At 37.4% G+C, this 27,455-nt stretch overlaps 1 protein-coding gene across 8 annotated transcripts in view; it reads left to right on the top strand.

Moving 5' to 3' along the window:
* The window catches only part of CPLANE1 (ciliogenesis and planar polarity effector complex subunit 1), a 148,359-nt gene that overhangs the window by 53,716 nt on the left and 67,188 nt on the right, over positions 1-27,455 (top strand). For 6 of the 8 annotated variants that reach the window (XM_069096163.1, XM_069096162.1, XM_069096164.1 and 3 more), the window contains 7 exons: positions 4,209-5,148; positions 11,936-12,099; positions 12,667-12,830; positions 19,808-19,890; positions 21,293-21,372; positions 24,624-24,701; positions 26,055-26,247. In XM_069096163.1, the coding sequence (XP_068952264.1) occupies positions 4,209-5,148; positions 11,936-12,099; positions 12,667-12,830; positions 19,808-19,890; positions 21,293-21,372; positions 24,624-24,701; positions 26,055-26,247 (1,702 nt within the window). The remainder of the gene's footprint in view (positions 1-4,208; positions 5,149-11,935; positions 12,100-12,666; positions 12,831-19,807; positions 19,891-21,292; positions 21,373-24,623; positions 24,702-26,054; positions 26,248-27,455) is intronic. The other 2 variants (XM_069096160.1, XM_069096161.1) reach the window with 2 other exon arrangements.

Genomic DNA, 27,455 nt, shown 5'->3' with positions numbered 1-27,455 from the left:
GCTGCCCTGCTATTACTTTTTTCTGTATTTTTCCCTCAGAATTCAGACTGGTGCATTTCCTACATCTTTTTTGGAAAAGTTTTGAGGGAGGAGCTTATTGTACAGCTTCCTGTTGCTTTTCTTTCATAGCATTCACTTTTTAATTATTTTGTGATCTTTCTTTCCTTTTACGTTGTCAATCATTTTGCACATTGTTTCTTTGCCTCTGTTTACTTTGTATCAGTTCATGTAAATCTTTCCATGTATCTCTGTATTCACCATATTTGTTGTTCCTTAAGGCATAGCAATACTCCATTATATTCTTGTACCACAATTTGTTTGGCCTCAATTTGTACCTCAGTTGATGGGCAACTACTTTGTTTCCTGTTATTTGCTACCACAAAAAGTGCTGCTATATTTTAGTGTCTATGAAGCCTTTCTTTTTATTACTGATTGATATGCCTAGCAAAAGAATCTCTGGGTCAAAGGATTTGAACATTTTAGCCATTTATTATATTTTAGCCATAATTATTTATTAGCTATATTATTTTAGCCATTTATAGCCACTAATTTACAGCTATGCTAACAATGAATTAGTGTATCAGTCTTCACAGCCCTTCCAAAACTGATTATTCCTTTATTTTGACATCTTTGCCAGTTTGCTGGGGATGAGGTAAAACCTCAGAGTTGTTTTAGTTTTAATCTCTCATATTATAAGAGGTTTGGAACATTTTAATGGTTTTTAATAGTTCAAAAGTCTTTTGAGAATTATTCCTGTCCTTTACCACTTACTTATAAGGGAATGACTTTTGGGTTTATCTATTTCTGTTAGTTATCTATATATTATAGATATCAAACCCTTTCTAGATGCATTTGTTCATGCAAAAAAGCTTTTCAGTTTCATTTAATAAAAATTATCTATTTTGTTTTTTATACTTGCCTTATCTGTATTTCACTTAGGATGGGTTTGAGTAGAAATACTCTTACAGAGTAAGATTTTTTAGGGATTCATCTCTATAGTTGTTAGAAGATATATGATCTGTTTTTCTGCTTTTTTTAAAAAATGGTATAGACTTTAAATTTACATATCTGTTTGAATTTATTGTGGAAAATAACAGAGTATTTCTTGGTGAAATGCTTTTAATCAGTCACTTACTAAGCACCTACTATGTGACTGGCATTGTGCTAAGCACTAGGTATGCAAAGAAAGTCCCTGCTCTCAGAGACCTCAGAGTCTCATTGGGAAGACAACATGAAAACTACTGTGTACACATAAGATGTATACAGGATAAATTGGAGATAATCAGTAGAGGAAAGGCACCAGAATTAAGGGGGAATCAGGAAAGCTTCATGTAAAAGGTAGAGTGTTATCTGGGACTTAAAGGAAGCCAGTGAAGTCAGGTGGCAGAAATGAGGAGGGAGAGCATTTCGTGCAAGAAGGATAGCCAGTGAAAATTCTCACAGTTGGAAGATGAAGTGTCTAGTTCAGAAGATTTTATATTTGATTCTAGAGGTAATAGGGAGTTACTGGAGTTTATTGAGTATGTCTGGGGAGGTTTGACATAGTTAAACTTAATACTTTAGAAAAATTACTTTGCTACCTAAATGGAGGATGGCTTGGAGTGGAGAGAGACTTGTTGCAGGCAGATCAGTCCAAGGCTATTGCACACCAATCCCAGTCAGAATGGATGAGGGCCTGCACTAGGTTGGTGGCAGTATCAAAGGAGATAAGTGGGCATAATCAAGAAATATTTCAGAGATAAAATTGATAGGGCTTGGCATCAGATTAGATATGGGGAGAGAGAGAGTGAGGAATTGATTCTAATGCCTAGGTTGTGAACCTGGGGGACAGGGAAGATAGTGAGTGATATCCTCAGTAGCAGTAGGGAATTTAGGAAGAAGGGAGTGCTTTGGGGAAAAATAATGAGTTCAGTTTTGTATGTGTTAAATTTAAGATGTTGTAATGTTACTGGGATTTAAGATCTTCCCTGCCCATTAATAGACCTCATGGTAGAGCCCATTAAGGGAAGCTTGCTTAGGGGAGGCTTGCTTGTAGGAAGACTTTCACACCTTTTGCTAATTTCTAATTAGGCACTGAGTCAGGAGGGTTGTAATGCCTTCTGGCTCTGAGAATTGTATATATATTCTGAGTTGGTATTTTGCTTTGGGGGCTTGCTTATGAGAAGGATTTTGTGATTTCTTGGTCGAGATTCTGAGTGCTCCTATGTTCAGAACTCGACTGCTCAGATGTAAAGGCTCTCTCCATCCAGGGATATATGTAAAGTGTATAGTCAGAACCCTATCTGTTGGCTTTATTTCTCTGTTTGTATTTTCTTTATATTTTCTCTGCAGTTCAGGGTGCTGACTTTTCCCCTGAACTAGTGAATGTAATTAAAAAATATTGTTGGCCCCTTAAACAGCTATTTTTCCTAGTAAAGCAGATCTAAGAACCTGTGCTAGCAGCCATCCTGGGTATGCCAGTGTGGTTGCTGCTATACATGTCTGTGGGACGTTCAGTTTGATATATTCAATAGACAGTTGGAGATGGGAGTCTGAAGGTTGGGAGAGAAGTTTATAGGTTCCCAAAGTGAGTGATACCATCCCTGGGGGGGTGGGGGTGGTATTTTTTTAAATGATGTAAATTTTAAAAAACTATTAAAGGGTTAAAGAAAGTAGATGTAATATGGGGGGGTATTATTTTTTCATGACAAATTTTTTTTAAACTGTTAAAGGGTTGAAGAAAGTAGATTTCCAGGGGAGTATTGAATAATTTTTTTTTGAAAAGTGGACAGTAGGGTAAATAAGTTTGGGAACCTCAGTTTAGATCTGAGAAACATCTGCATAGAGATGATAATTGAATCCATAGGCGCTGATGAGATCAAAAAGTAAAATAATATAGGGGGAGAATAAAACAGAACTCAGCACAAAGCACTGTGGGATATCCATGGTTATCAAGTGAGACCAGGATGAAGATCTAGTAAAGGAGCCTGAGAAGTCGTGGTCAGACCAGGAGGAGTAGAGCTGGGGCAGAACAGAAGCCTAGGAAGAAGAGAGTACCAAGGTGCAGAGCATGGCTGATAGTGTTAAAGATTAGACAGGGATTAAAAAGAATGAGTCATGATGAGAGAAGGCCATTAGAGTTGGAGAAAGCATCTCAGCTCCCATTGGAGAGAGCTGTTCCTGTTGAATGAGGTTGGAAGCCAGACTTCAAAGACTTCCTAGAAAGGGAGCGGAAGCCCTTATTTTAGATGACTTTTTCAGGGAATTTAACCACATAAAAGAGGAGAGAGATTAGACAATAACCAGTGGGGATGAATGGATGGATGAATCAAGTAAGGAGTTTTTTTTTTTTTTAAAGCAATCAGGGTTAAGTAACTTTCTCAAGGTTACATGGCCAGTTATTTCTGGGTGTGGTGCTGAGTATCTGAGCCCGGGATTTGATCCAGGTCATCCCGACACTGGAGCCGGTGCTCTTACTCTCTGAGCCACCTGGCCACCCCTAAGCAATTGGGGTTAAGTAACTTGCTCAAGGTTACATGGCCAGGTGTTTCTGGGTGGGTGCTAAGTGTCTGAGCCTGGGATTCGATCTCCAGGTCTTCTCAACACTGGAGCCGGTACTCCTACTCGCTGTGCTACCTGGCCGCCCCAAGTAAGGAGTTTTTGCAAATGGGGAATGGTGGGCATGTTTGTAGGCAGTGGGGAAACAGTCAATAGAAAGGAAGAGACTGAAGATTAGAGGAAAGCAGAGATGATAGAAGGAGCAATCTGCTGGAAAGGATGGGATGGAACTGTGTCATTTGTGCATGTGGTGTCAGAAGTCATCCGAGTGAATAATGAAGAGGGAGCTCTCAGGAAATGGCATCAGTTTCTTCAGTGAAATATGGGGCAAGTTTCTCTGCCAAGAGAGTGGAGGGAGGGCAACCATGAGAGGTTTAAAAAAAGGGATAAAATGTGTTGGAAAAGCTGCTGTGGTGAGTCAGATAGGGAAGTGTAAAAGGATTGCCTCATGGGCTTTTTGGGGTAGATTTTATGTATTCTTACATAATTTAAATTTCACTTCACAGGTTTCTCCTTTTGATATCTTTTATGTATTGCATTTCAGAGAATTATCAATTTTTTAAAGTTATAAGGGGCCCTGAATGGGATTATCATTAACTCCCCTGTTTATGGAAGACTTTGTCAGTAATGAAGGATTAGTTTGAAGTAATTTTTAAAATATTTTATTATAGGAATGCCCAGAATCATGCAGAATTCACATTGATTAGTAAGCACGGCAATAAGAAGAAAAAGTTCAAATCAGAGGAATGTCCTGAAAGAAAAGGTGATTATGAAAATTTCCCAAGAGAAAATATAGTTCCTACAGTAGGTGTTTGGGAATTTGAACGTGATGATGATGAATATATCAAGTTCCTTGATCTGTTCTTGAGTTATGTGCTTGAAAAAGACCTGATTGGTTCTAATAATCCTGGTATTCCTTTTCTAAGTAGCTTTACATCCCATCTTAAGGAACATGAACTTAATTCTTTGCTTTTTGATGTTCACACAACTTTAAAACGTCGTCAGGGCAAACCCACGAGCCAGAATGTGTTCCGAGCTGGCTCCTGCTACGTTATCATTCCTGAGTCTTGTGAATTTGAAAAATCATCTACTTTGAATAGTGAAAACTTCAAAAATTTGGGAAATCAAACATCTTCACCTTCAGTATTAGTTGTTCCAGGGCCAAGATCTCTTATACAAAACTTTTCGAATGAAGTAATTAAAAGCACGAGAAAGAAAGGTTTGTTCGGTTTAAAAGAAAAATCGATGTATAGAATCAAAGATGACAATAGAGAAATGACCACATCCCACAGATTACCAAAACAAGCTTTTCTTCCACAAAACTTTAAGACTGCAAAGTTCACTTTCAAAGCAGTTCAATGGAATGACATTATTCCTCATGAAGAACTTTCTCCAGAACTAAAGAACAAATTTGGCAGCATAGCAAAACTACTGGAATGGATGATAAGATGGTCTGATAGAAGATTGCTCTGTGACTCCACTAAACCTGAATCATCCTGCCAGTACAGCCCTGTCCTACGGGTGAGGACCTCAGCAGCTGCCATTCTCACATCCCTGTGGCTTTTAGAACAGTCATACTTTGTTCAGCAAACAAATCCTGTAATCTGTGAGGTAAGAAAACAGTTGGCTTTTTGCCAAGTGAATGCGATTTATCATTTATTATGTGCTCACTGTTTCAGGTGTTGGAAATAGATGAAAAAAATAGCTCTTTCCCTTTGGGAGTTTACAATTTAATCAGGGGTTATAGATATGCACATAAATATGATATAGATATAACATGGGTCGAATTTAATGATAATGAAGATGATAATGATAGCCAACATCCATTAAGTTTTTCAAAGTGCTTTACATATAATCTCGTGTTGATTTGGTCTTCAAGAACAGTCCTGTGGTGCCAACCTTTTGTATAAGGAAACTGCTGCTTGGAAAGGCCGAATGACTTGCCCAGAGTCACACAGCTAGTGTCAGAGGTTGATTTAAACTTGGGTCTTCCTGACTCCAAGGTCAGTACTTTATTTACTGTACCTGACAAATGATACGGATAAAGTGTACTCTAAGGTAATTTGGAAGAGACATACTGCTTTTGGCAGGGGAGGGGAAGGGAAGAGGTGGAAGGTGTCAGGGAAGGATCCAGAAAGATTTAATGAAGTAGATAACACCAGAGCTAGGTCTTGGAGGATAGAAAGGATTTACGATAGAAAAAATGAAGAGGGAGTGTGTTCCAAAGAGGCAATCTATGTGAGTGTACAGTGCTGGTCTAAGAGACAGTATATGAAGACTTTGGTAGATAGTCATTAGTCCATAATCATTGTAGAGTTAGTGCATAAAGGAGATGAATGTAAAAAAGGGTGGGAAAATAGATTGGAAACAGAGTTTAGAGTCCTTAAATGCAAAACTAATACATTTTTATTTTCTCCTGAGTCATTGAGGATATACAGATGGTGTTTGAACTGAGGAGTGACATGGGCATCCCTTTGTGTTAAGAAGGTTATTTTGGCAGTAGAGTACAGCACAGATTGGAGAAGGGAAAGACTGGAGATAAATGAGCCTAGGAAGGTGAGCTAAGACTTATGCCAATCCAGATGAGAGTCCTTGGTCTAGGGTGATGACTTTATGCATAAGGAGAAGGGGATAGACTCCAGAGTTTTTGTTTTTTTTTTGCTAGAATTTGGCAACAGATTGGATATGGGTAGGAAAAGAAAGAATCGAAGATAACTGAGATTTTGAGCCCTAGTAACCAATGGGGTTATTAGTAACATTATAGAATTAGGTGGGGATCCTGTTTGTTAGGAGGAACAGGTTTGGAAGAGAGGACATGAGGGGTTGAGTTTTAAACATGTCACTTAAGGTGCCCAGAATGGGATGAGCTGTTTCTATATGTTCTATCTTCAAGAGCATTGTTTTACTGGAATAGAATATGTGTTTTACTTTAATATTACTGCTTTTTGCTTCTCTTCTCTCTAGATTGTCTTTCCCTTCTGTGTTTTTGTTTACCCAATAAGTTGTCCTCTCTTTTGTTTCTTTAGTGAGTTTTCCATTACAAATTTCATTTTTTTTTAAATTTTGGTAATTGTTTCTGCTTTGTAGGTCATAAATTCTAGTATTATAATTCTCATTTCTCTTTTAAATCACTAAAGAACCACTGTGTTCTAGTTCCACATTATCAAAATCCACATGGTCCTTTGTCTCATGAAGTGTCAAATCATTTGAGTTTTTTTCCTTTTTGAACAGTATTTCATTCATTCATGTGGGAAAAAACTTAAAAAAAAATTTTTTTGGGTGCTTTTTGGAGGAGGGAAGGCAGGGCAATTGGAGTTAAGTGACTTGCCCAAGGTCACAAGGCTAGTAAGTGTTAAGTGTCTGAGGTCAAATTTGAACTCAGGTCCTCCTGACTCCAGGGCTAGTGCTGTATTCACTGTGCCTCAGCTGCTGCCTGAAAGGATCTTTTGCAGGACAGACCCCTGCCATAGTACTAGCTATGGAGGCCTTAGCAAACTTTTTGCAGTTTGGAGCTTGGATCTCTATGGCACTAGAAAAAGGCATGTGGGCCTGGGGTTTGGGGTTGTTTTTTTTTGTTGTTGCAAGCCTATGGCAGTGGTTCCTAGTTCAAGTCTTATTGCTTGTAGTGTGGGGGACTGGTGGGGCAGGAAGTGTTTAGTGAGCTCAAATTAGGCATTAGTTCATGGAGTTTTTTATCTTCCTTTTTTTTTAACCTTTTTTTTGAGTTTCTGGTGTACTAGATCAGGGAGATAGCTGAAATTGCTTTATCCTTGGAGCATAACATCTGTTTGGGAGAGGCTTGAGAGGTTATGTGAATATTAAAGAAAATATCAAATCCTCCATCTTTTGATCATGTGAACTGAAGTTTTAGAATGGGATTGTAAGATTGGCTCTCAGGGGAGAGATGGAGGCTGGATTAGGTGGTCATTTGTGTAGTGGTTATAAAAAAAGCCATGGGAGTAGCTGTGTTTTCTGAGAGTGATTAGAGGAAGAAAGGAGGAATTAACATCTGTGGTAGACTGATGCAGTTAAGGGGTTGGAGTCCATTTAAATAAACCTTTTATATGCCAGACACTACATTACAAAGAGAGATGAAACAGTTCCTGTTCTTAAGACTCTTATTATACATAGGTACACAATATAAAAGTAATTTTTGGCTTGGGTAAGAAGCTGTAGTGCAGACCAGTTAAGATGAAGCGCAGCAGAACCATGTAGAGAGAGCAGTTAAAAAACTTTATTACTACTTAAAAGAGGGGAGGAGGAGAAAAGATGCCAAGATTCAGTAGTTTTGGTATGCAGCCCCCATTGCTCTCAGCTGAAGGCAGCAGCACACAGTGAATTGATTTCTGGGCACAGAACTATAAAACCACCTTCTTGCTATGGTCAAAAGCCTAGAAGCCCTCAGGAGTAAAATTTCTATAGAGTTAAGACAAAAAACTTACCTGTCACTGATAAGAACTAGCCCTGTCCTTCCAGAGGGAAAATAGCTAGGACCAGTGAAATGAGGATATTTTCTAAATTGCCTTATGATAAGGACTGAGGTTGCTACTGTTTGTTCTTCATTCTTGAAGAGGACCATGACATCAGGGAGGTGATGCCATGACATACAAGTGAACTGGATTTAAGTGAGGGAGGAAGGAGTGAGGATTGTGGGGAATAATAATAATAATAACTCCAACTGTACCATCTCACGAGAGGCTTAGGGGTGGATAATGCCCACTTTCTGGGTTTATTAGCCTTAATATATGTATATTTACATATATATATATATATATTTTATACACACACACACACACACATCCTGAGAAGTTGGGACCATACCAATCATACTTGTTTTCACCAGTTCACAAGAGCATTCATAATAAGGGGTATGATCATAAACATCTTTAAAAAGGTGACACTTGACCTGAGCCATAAGTGCTTTTGAAACCCTAAAGTATTTTATAAATATCACTTATTGTTGATGATGTTGCTGTTATTAATACCTAGCAAAGAATACTGAGGATAGTCAGGCAGTAGGAGAACCAGGATTGACTAATATCATAGAATCTAAGAGCAGAGAATGTTAAGAAGGATAGAGTGGTCAATCAATTCATGAACAAATATTTATTAACCACCTATTGTGTGCCAGACACTGTGGATACAAAAGCAGAAATGAAGCAGTCCTTTCTTTCCAGCAGTTTACATTCTATTAGAGAAAAAATTTTACATATATAATTATATATAAAATATATACATGGTAATTTTAGGGAAGGAAGGAGGCATTAGCAGCTGACATCAGAGAAGGTCTCATAGAAGATGGCATTTGAAATGAGCTTTATAGGAAACTAAGGATTCTAAGAGGCAGAAGTGATGGGGGATGTATTCTAGGCATAGAAGAAAGCATCTTCAAAGTCATGGGGATAAGAGGAATGTAAGATGTCAAGAACAGGAAGAAGAGTAATTTCTTTGTACCATATGGTGCATAAAAAAAAAGGAATAATGGGTAATAAGATTGGAAGGATAGGCTCAGGCCAGTTGAGAAATTACAAATAAAGGAGTTTTTATTTGATCCTGCATGTTTGAGGGAACCACTTTAACTGTTTGAACATGATAATGCCATAGTCAGAACTGTGCTTTAGAAAAATAACTTCAGCATTCTGTGTAGAGGAGAGACTAGAGGCAGAGAGAACCATTAGGATATTGAGAGGTGATGAAGGCCTGGATTAGTACGGTGACTGGAATAGAGAGAAGCAGATGAATGTAAGAGCTGTAATGAAGGTAAATTGGACAAAATTTGGCAGTGAATTAGATACTTGGGTGAGGGAGAATGAGGAGTTGAAAATGACTCTGAGGTTGTGAATCTATCAAGGATAGTGATGCTCTGGACAAAAATTGGAAAGATCTGGGAAAGGGCAAGGTTTGGGGTGAAAGATAATGAGTTCTAAAACGTTCAGTGGGCAGTTGGTGATTCCCCACTGGAGCTTAGGAGCGATTTGTAGGGCTGGATATATTAGATCTGGAAATCATTAGCATAGACATGGTGATAATTATAGCCATGGGAACTGAGGAGTTAAGCATTATGGATGACGTAGAGAAAAAAGAGAAGAGGGCTTTTTGTTCTGAGCAAGGTGTTAAATGCTGCAAAAAGATAAAGGATGAACACTGAAAACTACTAGATGTGGCAGTTATAAAGTCATTAGCAACTTTGGAGAGAGTAGCTTTAGTAGAATGGAAGGGAAAGAGGCCAGATTACTGGAAGTTTTTGTGCACAGCAAACTCACTGTGAGTAACAGTGTGATGTGGTAGCTAAAAATGCTAATGTGATCTTGGGCTACATTAAGACAAGCATTGTTTCCAGGAATAGGGAGGTGACATTTTCCTACTATTATATTCTGCCCTAGGATAATTTTGTTCAGTTTTCAGCCTAGTGCAAGAGGTATATTGATAAGCTGGAAAGTGTCCACAGAAGGACCTTGAAGCGGTGACTTAGGAAGATTGATTGCAGTGATTGGTATGTTTAACCAGAAGAAAAGAAGACTCAAGGGGAGAGGGACAGCTATTTTCAGGTATCTGAAGAGCTCTTGGGTAGAAGACAGATGAGATTTGTTTTGTTTGATCCCAGAGGATTAGAATCAAGAGTAATAGTTGGAAATTTCAAAGAGGTGTATTTAGACTCAATAGCAGAAAAAAATCTTCCTAACAATGAAAGCTGTCTGAAAATAGAATGGGCTGCCTGAAGATTTTTGTGGGTTCTCCATTCTTGGATGTCTTTGATCAAAACATGGAAGCCACTGTCTGGTCTGTTAGAATGAGAAATTTTTTTTGAGGTGGGGGCTTTTTTTTTTGGAGGGAGGAAGGTAAGGCAGTTGGGGTTAAGTGACTTGCCCAAAGTCACACAGCTACTTTTGTGTTAAGTGTCTGAGGCCGGATTTGAACTCAGGTCCTCCTGACTCCAGGGCCAGTGCTCTATTCGCTGTTCTACCTAGCTGCCCCAAGAATTCTTTTTTATAAATTGGTTGAACCAAATGACTACTGAGGACCGTTTTTCTCTCAGATTCTGTGATTCTATGGAGGTGCATGGGGGGGTGATCCCAAACTTGAGAACTGTTGAGGTGGAGATGGTGGTAGGACAAAGAAGTACAACGGATTTAAGGGTATAGAGGAATGTATACTTGAACTAACCACCTTGCCATGGAGTCAAGATTGTGAAGGCAGAAGGGAAATTAGGTCAATATAAGACTTGGGAAGTTGGGATGGATGGAGGGGCTAGATAGAGGTCATGATGAGGACAGAGAAAGATGGTATGTGTTGTTCTCACAGGGTGACTGTGGGCAGTTTGGGCTTGGTTTTTGGGCCCTGTGGTTAGGGTTCCCAGGGGTTATACTGAACCAAAATGTAGTGCCAATGTTAGACTCATGGTCAAATAGGAAGGGAGGTCCAAAAAAGCAGTGGAGTTTTCAGAAAATATTGATGTCCATCCAATAATTGTGTGAATAAAGGCTTACTTTTGTCAAGGGCACCATGTTCATTGTGGTCTGGGTAGTGAAGGCGTCTTCTACTCTAAACTGTATTTTTGTGTCTGTCTTTGAACTCCCAGGGCAAAACTTCTGTGAAGCCTTCCCTGCTGTCCCAACCTAGAACTAACCTCATTCGATTTCATAGCACTTTGTCTAGTTCTTATGCACTCACCAAAGTCTAATATTCGATATATTTAATTATCTAAGGTCTTTTTTTCTCTACTAGATTATAAGGATCTTGAGATCAGAGATATCATTTTGTTTACTTATTTTTGTTCTCCTTTCCTCCTGCAGTGAGTAATGGAGTTACTTATATAGTGGGTGCTGAATAAATGTTCTTTGAATGAATTAACAAAAACAAAAAAATTGGAAATTTAGTTTTCTCTTGGTTCATTCTAAACCTAGTGAATGTAGGTAGTTAGTGACACAATACCACTGTATCTTATTGCTGCTTGTTTTTTTGTGAAGCTTTAAATTTAACAATTTAATTCCAAAAAATATTTAAGGACCTTCCTTCTCTGTATTTCTCTTCCTCTGCTATTTGGTTAGTATTTTAACTTTTGTAGTGCATACTAGGTAAATCTTAATAACTCCATATTACATCTTGTTAATTCTCATGAGATATGCACACTTTTGAATAAATGCAGACTATGATTAAACAATGAGCCAATGTGGTACAGTATCCAGAGTGTTGGATTTGGAGTGAGGAAGTGATGGGTTGCCATCCTGCTTCTAAAATTTTGTCACCATGTACAACTAACAACCTCATTAGCAGTTGATGGAGGATGCTGTAGAGGGAGTCCCCATTTGGAACAAGTCAGAGCTTTGAAATATCTCTGTACTTTAGATTAAATAAAATAAAGGATACAATTATAAATGTTACAAATATTTTGTTTTAGGTTCCAGAGAATCATTATTCTGTGCCTTCCATGCTCTTACCTGAAACTAAACAAAATATTGAGAAAGAAAACAGTGTAGATACTGGCTGTCCAGCATCAGTGCCAACTCCAAATGAAATTCAGGAAGTCCATAATAGTGATGGACCTAATCACAATCTTTTGGAGTAAGTTTTTAATTAGAACTTCCTTTCAGTAGTGTGGGTATGTGGGGAGTATGTCTGGACTTGAGACTAGAGTATTAAATGATTGATTTTTGTATGTCTTTTAACTATAATAGTATGTAGTGAGGATCCCTTAACAACATCTTTTAAAATGATGGAAAAAATAATTTCTTTTTCTTGTTATTTGTTTTTGCTTAAATCTTTCTGAGAAGGTGGCTATTTGAATATTAATTTTTTTACATTTAACCTGTCGGTTACACAAAAAGCTGTAAGTAATCAATTTTTAACAAAACTTTATTTATGAAAGTAATATAATTTCTTTTAGTCATTTCAGTATGTAGGAAGATATATATATTCATTAAGGAATGACAGAAAAGACTCCTTTTTGAAAGGGGTCAGATAAGTTAGAGTTCTTCTCATCTTTTGAGTATGGGTCTTTTCATGATTATCTAAGAAGGTCTTTTCTTCCTTTAAAAAAAAAACGACTAATCTGTTTGGAAAAAAGTACTTTTATCAAAAGCCACATCTCTGTAAGACTAGTTTGTAATTTTTTTCTGACATTTCTATCAGTAGAATAACAACTCAATCAAAAGATCATGAAAATAAAGAACTCATTGAGGAGAGCATTTCTTTTACTCATGTTACTGATAAAGAATTTACAGATTTTGATGAAGATATACTAGAAGAAATGGAAACATTCACACAAGAGGAAATAAAAGTGCCAGACTATGGAGGTAAGTTCATTTAGTAGATAACTTAATAATTTGATGTTAATTTTTATTTTGCAGTTGTTTTTTTTTGGAGGGGGGAAGGCAGGACATTTGGGGTTAAGTGACTTGCCCAAGGTCACAGGCTAGTTTTTTGTGTGTTAAGTGGCTGAGGTCGGATTTGAACTCAGGTCCTCTTGACTCCAGGGCTGTTGCTCTATTCACTGCACCACCTAGCCGCCCCATTTGATGTTAATTTTAAGCCAATAGTGTAGTTACTATATTTACTTTAGAGTTGTGTAAAGCTATAATTTTGAAATTATTTTTATTATTATTAAAGAGTTTTTGTTAGTTTGGAGACAGGTGTGAGGTATGTACAGGAGACAGTATATGTAGACATTGATTGGACCAGACCACGTATGTGGAAGTAATATGAGATCTTAGTGAGAGGCATGGTTGCATCAGATTATGAAGGACTTTGAATGTTTTTCTCTAATAGTGAGTGATCTGTCATGAGTATTAATTTTATCCTATACCATGGTAACCTAATAAACATTAAAGTAGACTGCTCACATAGACAAATATAAATTTTCATTTGCCATTAAGCCTTTAATACAGAAAAGTACAAAAGTATGAACAAGTATATGTTTATTTGGATAGAGTTCTGAACATCTCAACTTGATTTGGTAGGCAGCAGAGAGTCTTTGAGGGATTCAATTCAATAGTCAATTAAATTAAATTAAGATTTGTTAAGTACCTACTATGGACCAAAAATTGTGCTGTAAACTGAGTTTTGTATAAGAGGTTGGCATGCATATTATTATTCACTTGTTTTGGTTGTGACTGACTTTTCTTGACCTCATTGGCGTGGTTTGTGATACTGGCGTGGTTTGTGATATCCTTATCCAGCTCATTTGACAAATGAGGAAACTGAGGCAAACAGGGTTAAGCAACTTGCTCAGTCACACATCTAGTCTGAGGCCTGATTTGGACTCAGGTCTTCCTGATTCCAAGCCTGGCTCTCTGTCCACTGCTTTACCTAGCTGCGTGGCTCATGCATATAGCTATGCTTGAAGAAGAAATTCTTGGCAGCAGTGTGGATATATTCATATGTATGTGTATATTTATGTAATTTACATACATGTATATACATATATACACATACACACATACATTGGGGAAGGGTAGTATAGAGTGAGAATAAAGTGTAGGAGGTTATTAAAATGGCCTAGTCAGGTTGCTAAAAACGATCTGAACTAGGATGTGATAGTGGTGACAGTTGTGGTCCCACATTCGGGGCAAAATGAGGATTCAGATAAACACTCCTTTTAATCAAAACATCCAGTGATCTCCAGATAAAAATTAATTTACAGGGTAATAAAAAACCAGTCCAAGAATGTTAAAAGCAGGTTAAAAACCTCTGACAAGGAAGTTCTCTTAGGTCTCAGAAGCTCTTTTGCTGAAGTCTTAAAATTTACATTTTCTTTATGCAAAGGGTCTATAGCTGGGTTTACTCAAACTTTCCCAGGTCTGCTCCTTTGCATCTTGGATCACAACAATAGATGAGGTTGTGAGAGTATGGGAGTTAACTCACAACTCAAATTCCACTAGTGTTCTCCCTGCAACAAATGGGAATGACAAAGTGGGAACAGATACAAAAGATATTGCTGAGGTAAGATCAGCATGACTTGGTAACTGATTCACTATAGCACAAAGATCACAAACATGGGAGACCAGGTATATGATGGCATAATGCTGGCAAAATTATTGAAGTCAGGAGGAGGAGCAAGTTTTTAGGGAAAGATAATTAAGAAAAAAATTTCTCTTGAATATGTTGAATTTAATGTGACATTTGGACATGAGAGTGTCCTGTAGGATAGTACAGGTGATAGATAAGCAATTAGAAATAAGGGTTGTAGTTCAGGAGAGAGTTCAAGTAGGTGTGGTGGTCATCTATATAGAGGTGATAGTTGAAGCTGTGGGAACAAATGAGATCACTTCAAAACAGCATATACATATGGAACGAAGAGGGCCAAGTCGGAACATGGGGGGGGGGGGGAAGAGCATTTCTACATTAAGGGATCAGTAGAAGAGAAATAAGAGCCATCAAAGAAGAGTGATTAGAGAGGTAGGAGAACTCAAAACACAAAGGAAGAAAGAATAACCAGAATGAGAAAATGTTCAATAGTGTCACAAAGGGCAATTTCAAGATGGAAGACTAAGTACTTTTTCTTATCCTTATGACCTCTCAAACATCTCCAAAATAGGAATTTTTGGAAGAGATAAAAACACTTTTAGCTGTCTCCAAGGTCTTAAAACACTAAGAACCCCAAAGAGGTAAAAACTCAGTGAACTATTATCAGAGAAGACTAATGTCTAACCTACAACATGCTCTATCAGCATCCCCTCTTCCACCAGCCATCATGTTCTAGCAGGACTTCATAAGCTGACCAAAACTCAGCTCTATCCTACCCTCAGCCTTGTGTGCTAGAAAACCAAAAGTCAGAAGCTTTCTGTGGCTGGGCCAGCAGCATGGTAATGTTCTGTGCTGCAGCTAGAGAACTGAGGAATAGAAGAAACTGGGACAGGACACCAGTATCTGTGGCACTCCACCAGGTCTGAGGAAAAGGGGATTGGTATACAGTTGGGCCATGTTCTGTCCCCCAAGAAGTCATTCAGGTCAGAGATTAAGGCTAGTGAATTCTTCAGTATGGGAGAAGACTGAAATGAGTTTAAGATCTGTACCTTGGGGGTCATCATTATCAAAAGAAAAGGAGTCAGAAAGAGAAATAGGGGAATATAAGAGAAAAAAACTGAAATTATCAAAGATCCCAGGAGGAAGAAAGCTCAGGTAAAGATTTTGAACATAAGTAGATAAACCCATAGGGAAATATTAATAACAGAAAGGATTATGACCTCTAGATTGGCTGAATGAGGTCAGATATCTATGAATAGATATTGCAAGACAAAGGTCATCTGATGAAGCAGAGGACATGCTTTTCCATCTGAAGATGGAAAAACATCAGTTTTTCCACAAATGGTTTAAAAAAGAAATAAGAATTGTGAAAGCAGAATTTATGGTCTGCATAGCAGAAATAATTGACAAAATAAAAAAAAAAACTTGAATTCACCATGGCAAACTTTACCAAAGAAACAAAAGACAGAATAAATTATTGGGAATGAAAATATATGGAAGTGAAGGATAATCTTTAAGAAGAGAAGCAAAGACCTGTAAGATTAAAACATGATCTTTATATAATCAGAACCTAACAATCTCTATGACAGGATGCATAGAGATAGCTTAAGGATAAGAAGTCTCCCAGAAAAACAAGACAGGTAAAAAAAATCTTGAACATAATAATGCCAGAAGTAATCCAATAAAACTGCCTTTGATTTCTAAACACAGAAAACAAGAGTGCCATTCCAAAGAATCCGTGGATAACTTTCAAGAAAACCAAAATCAAAACCTATGCTTCAAACTCCAACATGTATAATGGTTAAATTTAACAGTTGCATTAACAGCAGATTTTGCAAGGGACTAGGAGAAAGACCTTCAAATATAAAGTTAAGGAAATTCAAATAACAAAAGACTTTTCTGTACCTACTAGAAACCCCAGGGTGGGATGGAATAATGTTTTACTAAAGTGACATACCCAGCAAGCCTGAGTATAATCATTAATGAAAAAAGATATGTTCAGTGAGAATGAAATATTTGGAGCACTCCCAGTAAAGAAAACCAGACCTAAACAACATGTTTGCTGTTCGCAAACATTGGTTGTTTTCCTTTGTTCTCGAAGAGGACCAAAATGACATCACTATTCTAAAGTCAAGTTTCAGTGTGTCTGACTGTGGCTCATCAGACCAATACAAGCTCGGAATGCTCTACCACAGGTCAGGCACAATAGTCTGTGTGAACATTTGGGGTGGATTCTCCAAATTTGTGTATCCTCCATTTCCTTTGAACTGTTTCAATTCTGTTTTGCTCATAGAGCACAGCATCTCCTCTGATGTGGGCTCGCCATGCTGAGCAGTTCTGTGCCAGTGTCTCCCATGTCACATAATCAATTCCAAAGTTCTTGAGAGAGACCTTGAGAGTATCCTTATATCACTTCTTCTGACCACCATGTGAACACTTGCCCTGTGTGAATTCTCCATGAAACAGTCTTTTTGACATGTGTACATTTTGCTTTTGAACAATGTGGCCAGCCCACTGGAGTTGCTTTCTCTGAAGCAGAGTTTGAATGCTTGGCAGTTTAGTTCGAGTAAGGACCTCAGTGATTGGTACCTTATCCTGCCAGGTGATCTTCAGAATCTTCCCAAGACAATTCAAATGGAAGCAATTCAGTTTGCTGGAATGGGGCTGGTAGACTGTCCAGTTTTCACAAGCATACAACAATGAAGTCAGCACAGCGGCTCTGTAGACCTTCAGTTTGGTAGTCATTCTAATACCTCTTTTCTCCCATACTTTCCTTCGGAGCCTCCCAGACACTGAGCTAGCTCTGGTAGTTTGTTCGTCAACCTCATTATCAATGTGTACAGCCCTAGAGAGTACACTACCAAGGTAAGTGAACTTATCCACAGCATTCAGAACTTCTCCATTTGCTGTAACCAATGGTTCCACACATGGATGGTGCTGGCTGGTGGAGCACATGTGTTTTCCTGGTGTTAATTTTTAGGCCAGAATTAGCACAAAGCAACAGAGAATTGATCCAGCTTTGTTGCATCTCAGCTTTAGAGGCTGCATTGAGTGCACAATCATCTGCAAACAGAAAATCATGCACCAGCACTCCCTCCACTTTGGTCTTGGCTTGTAGCCTTTTCAAATTGAAGAATATACCATCAGTGCAGCAGCTGACTTTGATGCCATGTTCATCCTCAGTGAAAGCATTTGACCTTATGATTGAAAATATCGTGCTAAAAAAAGCATGGGAGCAAGCGCAGAACTTTGTTTCACTCCATTGGTGACTGGGAAGGCACGAGAGCATTGTCTGTTATCTAGAGCCCAGGCAAACATGCCGTCATGAAATTGACCTACTATGCTGATGAACTTCTCCAGGCAACCTAATTTTGACATAGTTTTCCATGAGCCCTGATGACTAACAGTATCAAAGGCCTTGGTCAGATCTGCAGACATTGTGTATAGACCTCATAAGAAAGGTAAAGAAATACAGCAACCAAGTAAGATATGGGTAGTCAAATAAATTACCTCCAGTGGGAAAAAAAGGAAAAAAAATAACTAAAAAGAAAAAATATACCTGTTAACAACAAAATAACAGACCATTAAGAGATTTCTTTCAAAGGACACAAGGAGACAAGGTTGATAGAAATCAAATAGGAGTTGATAGTGGAGGCTTGAAACATCATGGATTCAATATTATAAGACACTGCCTGTAGACCAATCAGGCTTCTTTGTATAATTAGATTGCAGAATGGGAGGATGTAGAAAAGGGAAAAGGGAAGGTAGAAAATAGAGGGGATTAGGTGACATACTCTAATCAAGTCAGAGGTTAATAATGAAGGGAAAATAACTCCTGTAGCCTCTCAGGAGGAAGACCTGCAAGAGAGCAGGGAGGAGGCGAAGGGAAGGACCAAAACAGAGGGAGAGACGTGGAGAAGTCTTGTTTCACTGGTGGAAATGGGGATCCCGCTGAAGAATGCCTCCCTGGGGGAAGAGAGATCTGCAGGTGGAGACGGGGGATAATCTCCAGGGCTTTGGTGTTAGGAGAGACACTGACTCATCCAGCAGAGAGGGAATCGGAGCTCTTGAGGGCAAGAGTAGGAGGGCATGGACCCAGGGAAGAGACTTCATGACAAATGGGGAAAAATGATTGTGTAGAAGAGCAGAAGGTAGTAAAGAACTGCACAATAAGGAATGCAGGAAAATTCCTTCCAAGGAGCAGTACTACTGCAGTAATTGATATTTCTGAATGTGAGGCATGAGAGAAGAGATGGTGTTTTCAGTACTGTGATGATATAAAGGACTATCAGCCTATGAAGAGCAAGTGTAGACATTGTACCCTTGAAAAATTTTTTAAAATATATTTGTCGTTGAAAAGTTGGGCAGAGATGGGAGGATAGAAAGGTAAAAAAAAGTTCTTTTTAGGATTGGGACACCTGAGCACACTCCTGGGGAGATGAAAGGACATGGAATTCCTCATAATGGACTCTCAGTTCCAGGCCAGTGGGACTACTAGCTTGCAGTCCCTCACACCTGGCTTTCTAATTCTCATCCTCTTGCCTTTGCACAAGCCATCCCAGTGTGCTTCCTATCTTTTCTTTCAGAATTCTTACCTTCCTTCAAAGCTCAACTCAGGTGTCACTTTCTCCAGGAGACTTTTACTGACTTACCTAATTTATTAATGGTCTCTGCTCAGATAATTTTGCATTTATGTATCTGTATAGATATACATATACACACACAAACATATATTTACATACCTTTCCTCTTCCCCCAAAGAATATAAGCTCTTTAAGGACAGCAACAGCAACTGTTTCTTTTTCATCTTTGTATTTGCAGTACCTGTCAGAGGGCTTTGGCTCTCAGTAGTCACATAAATGTTTGTTGAATTGAATTGACAATGTATGACAGAAGGGTGATTATTAGAGCAAAGTTTTGGAAGTTATCTGACAATATGTAAGTATGATAGATATCTCTTTTCTGAAACAATATAATGGGTGAGGCAAATGGTTGATATAATAATGAGAAGTTATAAAGGGTAGAATATGGAGGTTGAGAGTTTAGATGTCCTCATTTCTCAGTGAAGTAGGTCATCCACTCTGTTATAAGTGGTGGGGAATTAGAGCTTGAGGAAAGAGTAAAAGTTTTAGAATGGTTACTTTGAGGAACCTAAGGATTTAATGATCATACTTTGAAAAATATTCCTCTGAAAAAGTTAATAAATTGGCTGTCATTTAATTTTGCATCTTTTTAGTTTATTCCAAGTGTTCTAAAAATCAACTCAGTTCTAAGATAATCATTTCTGCTTTTTTGTGTCTCAAACTAGAGAAATCTGAAGAATCATTTGGAAGTCTAAAAAACACTGATTTTTCTATCAGCCTTATGTCATTAGAAGGGCAATTAGAAGAAGTAAGTAAGGTTACATGTGGGTGACTCAAGTTGACTATTTCTTCATGTTATAAATGCATGTACTTAGTATAAAACATTATTAAAGTCTCACTATTCATCATATTTTTAAAATTATTGATGAAAAAATCCCCATGTAATATTTTTCCTTAAAATTGAAATGTTGCAAGTGTCTGTTAATTAACTTTAGTTTCTGAACTTTAATTTCATAAATTGCTTCAATAATTGAATATAATCAATGAAAGTGGCAGATGTCTTAAGTGTTAGGCAGAATGTATAATTTCTGTAATGTACATGTGGAAAACTTGTGCATATTGTGCATTCTTTGGTGTCTTAGAACTTTCAACATTCATCTAGTAGAATACTTTATTTGCAACTATACTGAAGATATTTTTAGATATTTTACTACTTGAAAGAATTCTTACGAAATGACCATTACACCATATTTAGAGTTAAAGCAATAGAGTAATTAAGAACCATGTATTTGCTTGAGAGGAAGAACAACTGTTCCATTCTGTTTCTTTCTCAACTAGCTTGTAAGCTTATTTGTCCTTTACTTTTGTATCTGCCTACCTATCTATATCTTATTTAAGGGACAGGTGGCAGATTATGCTGTCTAAATATCTGGACAAAGCATGATTTTATAAGCCATTCATTTTAAATTCTTGTTAGGCCACAGTGTTATTAAAGGAAATAAATTTTGCGTAGAATGTTTGTTTGCTTGTTAGAGTTTAGTTGCTCTAGACAGAAGTTCCCAAAATTATTTGTTCTACTGCCACCTTAAAAAAAATTGCTTAACATCTCCCCCTCCCCCAATCTACTTTCTTTAACCCTTTAATGTTGTTTGGTGGGTTTTTTTTTAATTTGCAGGGGCCGCTAGGTGGCGCAGTGAGTAAAGCCCCAGCCCCGGAGTCAGGAGAACCCGAGTTCGGTTCTGGCCCCAGACACTTAACACCCACACAAAAAAACTAGCTATGTAACCATGGGCAAGTTACTTAATCCCAATTGCCCTCCAAAAGGCAAAAAAAAATTTTTTTAATTTGTGTCATTTCACACTACTGTTACTCCCCCTGGATTATTCCAGCACCCCTCAGGGGGAGGTACCAATGACTTTAGAAACCTATACTTAGGGGAAAGGTTCTTAATCTCTTTTGTGTCATGGATTCTTTTTGCAATTGGTGAATCCTATGGATACCTTGCTTAGAGTAAGATTTTAAAATTAGAATTACAAAATAAGCCAGAGGTTGGTGAAAATACAGGGAGATGTAATTTCTTTCTTTCTTAAATTCAAGAACCCCTTTTCTAGGGGAATGGTTATTTATGGGGCTTAATTAGAGTCATGATGACCATGGCCATGCAGTTCTTTTTTTTTTAAAATGCCATTCTGTCATGTGCTATTTTTTAGCAGCATTCCAGAAAAAAGGTTGAGTGTCCATTGAAAGAATCAGTGGAAGTACTGGCGAAAACATCATCTGAGCAGGATGGGTAAGGTTTAAAAAATATTTTAAATGATTATGTAATTGGCTCATTGAGTTCAGTGAAAATTTTTCCCTCACTTTTCAATATTTTTTCTGAGGTTATTTTACTTATATATCAAGTTTTATCTTAGTGTATTTGAACTATGGCTAGCAGATACTACTTTATTTGGCCTTGGCAAATGTTATATTTCTCAGTTCTCTCAGTCAAACTGCAAATGATTTACTTGTAAAATACTTTTCTCATCCTATCAAATATCATATGAAATGCAATTTGAAACTATAGTGTGACAACTTAACATCAGTTTTTACTTTGTATATAGTATTTCTAGGTAAGTTTAAGGTTTGTGAAGGTCCATTTTAATCTTTGGAGAGTTATAGCTTTGTTGAAAAAGCCTCCAAAAGAATACTAGTAAGAAACATAGCATTCTTACCTTGGTGTTCAAATTCAGCAGAGGTGTGCTAAGTCGGCATGCCAGACATGGTCCTTTACCACGAGATAGATATTGACTGATACAAATTGGCATCTTGCTGCTCATGCTCACTCTCCAGATTTGTGATCATTGCTATACTTTCTTACCTCCATTCCCCACCTTTTCATGTGGTATTTAAGTAAACTTCCTCCCCAGACTGAGGCTCCTTGTGCCCTCATCTCACACCTACACTTGCTCCATCCATACTGCTCCTCATCCTACCAGAGACCATGTGATTGACCATGCAGTGTGGGAGCATCGAGTCATGAGATTAGAGAGACCCCAGAAGTGATCTAGCCCAGTCTCCTCCACTACTGCCTTCCCTACCCTCCCCACCACCTGTTTAAGGAAATTGATGTCCATGGAGGGGAAGTGATTTGCCCAGATAGTAAATGATGACAGAGTCAGGATTGAATGCATTTAAAAAACCCAGATCCAGTTTTTAGGAATCAGTAAATCAAAAAGCTTTTATTAAGAGCACTGTCAGGTGCTGGGGATACAAATACAAAGAAGGAAACAATTTCTTCCCTCAAGAAGTGTATATTCTATTGTGTGTGTCTGTGTGTGTATGTACACATAAACACACACAGACAAATATACATGTCACATGTGCGTATATATAGAAACACATAGAATAAATAAAAAACAATTAAAAGGTAGTTAGGGAGAGAGAAGGGTAGGTGAAATTAGTTTCTTTGCTTTTTGGCCAAATGGCAACCTCCCCACCACCTTCTTAATAACCTCCCCCTCCCTCACTTTTTTTTTTTACTGGCAAAGCCTTCTGTCCCAATACAAATTATTCATGGTAATAACCACATCCTGGGCCAAGGTGGTCTTTGTCAAAGTCCTTCTCCGGGTATTGGGTGGATGTGGAGTCTCACAGGTTAAGGGCATATCAACAGGATAAAGAATGATGTTGCCTGGAGAAAGTATCCATGTTTCAGATAAGTCATGATCAGAGAAAGTAACTCAATCATGTCAGATCAGGCCAGCTTTTACCAAATACCAGATCCAAAGGGCCAGAGTAGGTCAAGGCAGATGCAGTACAAAGGAAGAACAATAGGCATTTAGGACATAATACCGTGTTTCCCCGATAATAAGACACTGTCTTATTATATTTTTTGGACAGAAAAAACACCAGAGGGCTTATTTTCAGGGGAGGGCTTATTTTAATGAACATTGACAGCAATTTTAATAAACAGGTAAATGTGAACAAAAAAAATGTACCTTTATTCAATAAGCAAATCACTGGGGAAGAACAGGATGACGCTCTCACTGCTGCAGCTCTGATTGGATGCAGCTCGGAGTGCGGCGTGCGTTTCAGGGTGGGGGACGGTGCATACAGAGGGTACCGTAATGTAGCGTGTAGCACAGTAGCAATCTCAATAGGGCTTATTTTCGAGGGAGGGCTTATTTTAGAGGAATCTTACACAGTAAGGGGAGGGCTTATTTTTGGGATAGGTCTTATTATCGGGGAAACACGGTAGTTGATTTAGACAGCACATACTTTAAATGAATCAAGGAAAGGAACTCAGGTGTCATTTTGTCCTCACAAGTACATCAGTCACTTCTGATTTTTTTTTTAATAGGACCCTTTATATGACTGGTATAGGGACTTGGCAATGAGGCACTTCCTCCATCAGTTTCTGCAACTTACACCCTAAGGCATTCAAGAGCTTAAGTGCCCTTACCAGGTCCTGTTAGCCATTGTGTGTGAGAGATCTCACTTGAACCTAGGTTTTCCTGATTTTGAGCTAAATTTTCTATCCACTAGTTATCATGCTGCTTCTTGCTTTATTGGTAGTTATTAAGCCTTTACACTCTTGGATGTGTGATTCTGGGAAAGTCACATAAACTCTCAGTACTCTAGTCAGCTCTTTTTTTTTTTTTAGCAGAAATGAAAATATAATTTTATTCTTCCTCATTTGTGAGATTCTAATTGTTTAACCTTTATAGTTTGAATTCACTTGGCATTGGCTCCCCCTTTAGGCCAGCCAGCAAGTTCTTAACTGTAAGCACTGACATAATGTTTCGGGTTCCATAGGTAGCACTTCCAATATGTGGCAGAATCACACAATTCTTCAGTAAAAGGAGAGGATGGTTTGTGGGCAGTGGTTCAGGGGTTGTGACATCTAGTCCTGCTGCTGCAATCTGGTCATTAGCCAAAACCTGGTAAAGGTCCTCTTGGTTCACTACCTCTCCCCTGCTTATGGTGACTCTAGTCAGCTCTTAAAGATTATATATTACCAAGAAGGTGCTGTCCTGCATTGATAGAAATTCTTCACTTAGGACTTCTCTGTGCCATTGAAATCAAGAGGTCCATCGCTTACCCTTATTACGAAGATACTTTAAGAAAGAAAATGACATGTGAAATACAGATATTTCGCTTAATGAAAAACAAAACTTATTGTTTAAAATGTAACAAGTAGGCCTAATAATAAGGACCACAAATTTCACTTAAGAAAGGAAGAAGAAACTTTGAATATTCTGAAAATTTAATCTAATATTTATTTTAAGCCCCGTGTTCATTTTCCAGTGTTGTCCAATCAGAAATGTTTTTCATATATTGTATTTAAATGGGTAAAGCCATTGCTTTTCAGTCAGTTGCTAATTGCTATGGAGACAATTGTAAACATACTTATTTATGAACTCAACAGCAGGCTATTATAAAGGGATAGTGATTGCGTATCCATGAAAGACTGACAATTAGATTCCCTATATTAGGGGTAATTTAATATATGTAAAATCTTGAAAATATGCTACATAAATCTCTTTTCTAATCTTATAGTATGATTGAGACTGTTGCTGACACTAAACTCACCGTTCCTCACTTGTTCTGTTTAGATACAAGTGCAGAGACTCCTAGGTAAGAGAAAATGAATTATATTTCTCATTAAATAAATTATAGTTTCCTTGTACTTTAAGCTGTGAATATTTTTGTGTGTGTTTTATACAAGTGTATTTTCTGCTTATCATTTAAAACAAATTTTAAACCTTGTGTAATCTACATTTTAAGGGGCCAAGGAGGCAAAATCTTATGTGAAAATATGAAATAAACAGTATATATTTAAAAAGAGGTAGACTTTGTTCCCAATTTCCAACTTTTAACCGTGCTTTTAAAAGAACATTTGAAAAATCCTGTACTCCCACAAGACAAATTATGTTGTGAAAATACTCCTTCCAACCCTAACTTCCAATTTTATTTTATATTTATGAGAGGTAGGGTGACGTAAAGGTTAGTGCTAGTAGTCTTTCCAAATCAGTAGGGTGATTTTTTTTTTGCATTTGGACTCACAAGGCTCCTAAAGATATTTTCCATATTAACAATGAGAATTAATATTGAGTGTTTATTTACACTAGGGCACAAATCTGTCTTGAAATAAACAGGACAGCTGCTGTAGTGTGTATTTCATAGATCAACTATAAAGGCATATTTGTGTACCTTAGTATAAACTTGAATTCCAAGTATGTTGTTATCCCAAGCTAAATCTCTCCAGAGAAAAGACTTTAATTTCCATATAATTATACATATCCAGATAATCAGATCTTATAACTTAAACAAGTTTGAAATTGAAGTTTTTACAAGGAAAGAGAAAGAATTAGGAAGTATTATTTTAGTATATTTCCCAGCTTGGATTTGAAATAGTTTAACTGACTTTTTATGTAGACATATATAAATGTGAGTATTGATCCCTTTATTTTTCTTACTAAATTTAAGCTCTAATTAATTTAATTTGAATTGCCTTCTTTATGATTTAGTTCATGCTGTTTTCAGCTTTTCATAAAGATCATCTGTCTTTGCTTTAAGGAGTTTTGAAAGGTTTTATAATCTTCATCACCTTCTTTTTCTAAGGACTATTTCCTCTTTACATGATTTGTGGTTAGTTCAAAATCTGAAGCTTAGGAAGTGAAACTTGAATGTTGAGTGTTTGAAATTTATCAGCTCTCATTAGTATTTCAGGTGCTGCTTTAGCCATAGAGAATGACATTTTTTACCCATTCTCTTTAGCCATTGATTTCTTAAATGTGTTTAGTTATATCCTACTCAGGGAACCTTAAAGGTAAATCAGATAAGCTGTACTGTCCCTGAAGTTGAAGTTTACTGACAGTGTGTTACTGAATTAAAAAAAGTGGCACCAATTTTTTCTAATCACTGTTTTGAATTTAATTGTTCATATTAGTGATTTTCTGTATCTATTTTATGGGTCACTTCTTATAGCATACAAGTTTCTTCACCAAAAGACCAGTCTGCCTCAGTTCCACCTTTGGTGTCAGATACAACCAGTGTTTCCTCAAATACTCCTATTTCAAAACGTCACAGGAGCCGTAAAGATGTGTCCCCAGCTCAACTGCCAAATTCTTCAGAACCTATTAGACAGATGCTCCACGATGAATTGTTTAGATTGGTTCAGGTAAGCTACTTGTGTACACACACATACACGTGTTTGTGTGTATACATGTGTGTGTTTGTGAGTATGTATATGGAGCAGAATTAGAGAAATTGAGATAATAGTTTTCTTTCAAAAGAATTGTGGAAAGGCAAAAATTGCTTTCAAATTAAATCTATTGATTCTTGGTCTTAGAAAATGACTGGTTAGAATCTGATTCTAGAAGATCTTCCTGTTCTGAATTTTTCCTTTTCTGTTAGTTACATGGAACTAAACTAAGCTAATTTTATTGTTTTATTCCCTAGTGGGCCACCTATTTTTGTAGAAGACACCTGGCTCAAAAACTCTCTCCTTTTCTCTCCATAAATCACATCATCAGTTAGAGATTCTTTAGGGCTAATAAATTTTTCCTTTAGGATGAAAATACTCTGGGAAAGTTAAGTATATTGATCATTTGCACATTAGTATTAGTTATTTTTCTTAGATTAGTACCATTTGAGCTTTAGTCAGTGAAATTTTTTGAAAGACTAATCATGATTGGACAAAAAGGACTGGAGCACAACCACGTAGCTCACCCTCCCATTCTCAGGTGATCCTCCTTGACTGCTTTTCCGGATTTCTCTTTTCTCTTTATTGTAATAGTTTCCTACTGGGGATCTCTTGAACTTGTTCCCTTAATAGGAATTCCTTATCAAGATGTACCTGCATTCTTATTTTAATTATGACAAAAGCTAAACCACAACTCAAATGGGTTTATGGTTTTGTTTTTAATTTTTATGGAAAGCAAAATACATTATGAAAATTTGGGTTTTACAAAATTTTTTTTTGAACTTTTATAGACTGCCTTTAAGTCTCATAAGTGGCTGGTTGTCTTGAGTAGATATGTCTTGTACAAATTAGACACTTAAATACTTATTAAATTAAAACATCAGGATTTATCAAATGTTTATTCAGTTTTCACTACAGTCAAGGCATAGTGCTTTAGGACTGTAGGGGTTACAAAGGTAAATAAGTTGTAGTCCCTGAGGGACTTATAATTTAGTTGGACCTAAAAAATAGGAATGCAGGTACATTAAGATTTAGTCTTAAAGAATGCAAGTACCTTAAGGATTAGTCTTAAACATACCTCATCCTTTGGGACAAGGGTGGGGGAGAATAATAGTGAAAAATCTGGAGTAGAAAATAGGGAGGTTTCATAATCAGACAATTTCAGGGGTCATGTACTCCCTCCC

Source organism: Petaurus breviceps, unplaced genomic scaffold, assembly GCF_028583685.1.
Source record: "Petaurus breviceps papuanus isolate PSGF00001 unplaced genomic scaffold, PetGlider_PUasm1.0 229, whole genome shotgun sequence".
Taxonomy (NCBI): domain Eukaryota; kingdom Metazoa; phylum Chordata; class Mammalia; order Diprotodontia; family Petauridae; genus Petaurus; species Petaurus breviceps.
Note: the sequence above shows the minus strand (reverse complement) of the source record. Positions and strands in the feature narration are given on the sequence as shown.